Genomic DNA, 3,674 nt, shown 5'->3' with positions numbered 1-3,674 from the left:
GCTGTCGGTCTCGAGGAGGATTTCTTCGTATCACTGGTTCTGACTCCTCGCTGTCATCATTGTCGTCGTCGTCGTCGTCATCCTGAGCAAGTACATTAGGTTGATGAGGAGCTGATGACGATGAAGCACCTCCATAGAATAAGGACATTGAAGGTGTATGACTGACTATCCCACCGGCCTACGAAACTGGGAAAACTGGGAAAATCCAGACATCGATGAGTGTGAAAACTGTACATGAGGTGTCTGTGCTGCGGCCATGGGTGATGAGGTTGAACCCGCCAAATATCCAGCATATGAACCCCAAGTCGGATCTACAAACATAGACCCATAATAGCCTCCAGGAGGGGTCATCTGTGACGGTGGCAGCGGCGGGGTCATAAAACCAGGTGAAGGCGACGACATCTGGTAATGGAAAGGCGATGGCGGCATCATAAATGGTTGCGGCATCATAAATGGCTGCGGTGGCTGCTGTGAAGGTCCTGCTGGTGCAGCTGAGGATGAATCGGAAGCACCTGCTCTCCGTCCACGAGTCGGGGGACGATGGTGTTGTGTCGGTGAATGTCTCTGTCGACGTTGTGGAAAGGTCTGCCCTCGTGCATCCTCGAGAAGTAGAAACGGTTTCCCGTTACTGTTGAACCACTCATAATAATCCTCAGCATACATCAAGAAGTCAGTAAAAATGGGCTCTCTACGTGGAAGGCGCCGATGTCGATCCTCCCATAACACGACCCACTCATGATGCCTCACCAACCAATCTGTATCTGTCTTGCCGCGTCTATCTAAGCTATGCAACTCGTCCATATTGCGAGGTGCTTCTGAAATTGGTTGAAAACAACCAAACTGTCAGAGCACGCGATCAGTGGAGTGACACTCGACGGTCGCATAACAGATCAGAGGGACCATCGCCATCCAAACATCTGATGGACCCCTCAACTCAGGTGGGATCACCGCCCTCACACATCATCAGTAGAATATGACACCCATTCAAACTAAAACAAATAATATATAATTTTTATCAAAATAATAATCTAATTATATAACTATAATCTAAAATCGATTTTTAAACATTAAAATTCATACCTGTGTGTCAGCCTTCTGATCGATTAACACCCTAATTTTTTCTAAATCATCAGGTAGCTCCTGATGATTTTTCCTATCAATAGACCACCTATTCAAAGAAAAAAATTTATTATACGCTGTATAAAATTATTAATATACAAAATCAATTTTATAATTACCTCAGAAGTAGTGTAAATATGAATGGGTTCTTCACAACGGGAAATAAAAATGGCAATCGATACCATGCCCAAGACTGCAGCAGTAGGAGACATTCGCCGATAGCATTACGCCTGTAGTCAGTGGCTCCACACATCTCTCTGTATAACAAAGCCAAAACTATCGAGCCCCACTTGAATGATCCAGCGAGACGAAAGTCGCTAAGATGTCGCAACCACATGCAGTGAACTAGGTTGCGCGATTTGTCCGGCATCAGCAACCCTCCTATCAACTGCAATATGCATGCCCGTGCATACATCTTAACCTCATCCTCAGAGGCGTCTACGCTCAACTCCCGAAAATTGGCATCTAACCAATTTAACGGTATCCTACCTCTGATAAAACTTTCCGGGACACGTCTTAGATTATCCCGACACAAAGTAGTCCAAGAACCGGAAGTTATCCCTGATATCACATCTCCATCCACCAGAAGCCCCAGGTGCATAGCAACATCCTCAAGCGTGATCGTGCACTCTCCGCACGGAAGATGGAATGTGTGGGTCTCCGGCCTCCACCGCTCTACTAAGGCAGAAATAAGGTCTGGTTCTATCTTACAATGACCCTGATATCTACCTATGTAACCAAATCCAGCCTCTACTAAATACGGCAAGACACGGCTAGGTATCACTAACTTAAGATTCCTAATAAAAGGATCTAATACACGGTCCTTCTTCTAAAAATAAATAAAATATAAAAATTAATTCTTAATCTAATAATCATGCATTAAATAAATCAACTAATTATTACTAATAATTTAAATTAAATTAAAACATTAAAATATTACCGTATCAGCAAATTGTTGAGATATATAATTTCCATCCAAGCGAAGTAGACTGCCTTCCATTATATATCTGCAAAAGAATTATATTAGTAAAATATTAAATAAAGTAAAATACTTAAATAAATTAAATACATAATATTAAAAATATTATAAAATATACCTTAAATAGAGAGATTATTTGAGAGAATTTGGTGTAATGAAAGTGATTGAGAATGAGAGTATTTATAGGGAGGATTGGGGTGTGAACGAGTGGGTATTTAAAGGTATAGCGTGTCCCCTGTACCGTGCTATATCTCACGTGTCAGATAATCAGGTATAGCGCGACCCTTGATCCGCGCTATATCCCTACGTGGCGTATAGCGCAGATCAGGGGCCGCGTTATACCCACGTGTAACCCATGTCAGCGTATAGCGTGGGGCAGAGGGTGCGCTATACCCCACGTGGCGCCAAATCAGCATATAGCGCGGGGCAAGGGGCGCGCTTTACTGCAACGAAAGTTAGATCGGGAAATATAATCTAACCGGTGTTAGAACGATAAAAATACCGATCACCGATGATTTTTCGAGAAAAACGCCGAAGTGGGTTTGCTTACGTCATTTCACGAGTTTCCTCGGGTTCCTTCTCTCTCTCTCTCTGATCGGTATAAACACAACATTCAACCTTCCCTCCCCCATTAATTATTTCCTCTTTTTTTTATTTGTTTATTTAAACTCTGATGTTCTTGATTCTTCCCTTTCATTTCCTTTCCATGACTTTCCTTCTCCTTTCCTACTGATTCCCTCCCCGCCGGGGAAAATAGAGAGCAAAAACTCCATCTTTATTCTTTCTTCTTTGATTCCTTCCAAAGGGATATGGGGGTTTCAGGGAAGCCTCAAGTGGTGGACGGAGGAGGAGGCTTGGAATCCGACGGCAAAAAATGGGTCATTGCCGGCATCTCATTACGAGCTCCGTTGAACCCTATTTACACAAATCCAGCGGACGATCACAAAGATAAAGAAGAAGACGAAGAATCGTGTTCGACCACTCCAACTGGACGGGAAGCGAGAATTCCGGCGCTCTTGACATGTCCGCCCGCTCCCATGAAGAAGAAGCCTTCCTTGAAGTGTAATTACGCAAGAGTTAGAGAGTTCTTTACTCCACCGGATTTGGAGACTGTCTTCATACGCCATGTTTAAAAAAGCTCTACCTCATCTATTGTAACATGTTCATCATTTATTGTTCTATTTTAGGGTATTTTAATGGTTGCTAACGATCACTAGCAGTTTACGTACAGATTAATTCTTAAATACATAACATGTTGAAATTTAACTCCTTTTCGATTTCCTTTTTTACCTTTGAAGTTTCCATATCTGTACTAGTAACTATTCTTTCTTGCTTGTGTCAAATCTATTTAGCACTCACTAAGTTTAATTTTTATTTCCAGTTTTTTAATCGTTTGCTGCTGCTGTTTTTGTTTTGAAACTATTCATGTTCATGGGGGGAGCCACATGCAAGTCAGAATCTACCAAGGATCATACAACTTACGCCAAAAGTTGGTAAAAAAGGTGTCCAATAGATTCAAAGCTTTAAAAATTTTCAAAATATTTGCAATCGTCATGAGTTTGTATTAATAAGAAAA

General features: G+C 41.9%; 1 protein-coding gene across 1 annotated transcript; it reads left to right on the top strand.

Annotated features, from left to right (window-relative positions):
* The first annotated feature begins 2,781 nt into the window (after window positions 1-2,781).
* On the top strand, window positions 2,782-3,303 carry LOC120210895 (cyclin-dependent protein kinase inhibitor SMR6-like). Its single transcript, XM_039209544.1, has one exon. It carries the CDS (start codon window positions 2,908-2,910, stop codon window positions 3,229-3,231), a length of 324 nt encoding a protein of 107 aa, XP_039065475.1. The 5' UTR covers window positions 2,782-2,907; the 3' UTR covers window positions 3,232-3,303.
* Window positions 3,304-3,674: the final 371 nt, after the last annotated feature.

Source organism: Hibiscus syriacus, unplaced genomic scaffold (genome assembly GCF_006381635.1).
Source record: "Hibiscus syriacus cultivar Baekdansim isolate YM2019G1 unplaced genomic scaffold, ASM638163v2 tig00109937_pilon, whole genome shotgun sequence".
NCBI classification, from domain to species: Eukaryota; Viridiplantae; Streptophyta; class Magnoliopsida; order Malvales; family Malvaceae; genus Hibiscus; species Hibiscus syriacus.
The sequence above is the reverse complement of the archived record's forward strand: the minus strand, read 5'-3'. Positions and strand labels throughout refer to the sequence as shown.

Coding starts and splice junctions, on each gene's coding strand:
- LOC120210895 (XM_039209544.1), top strand. CDS start 2,908: ATGGGGGTTTCAGGGAAGCCTCAAGTGGTGGACGGAGGAGGAGGCTTG.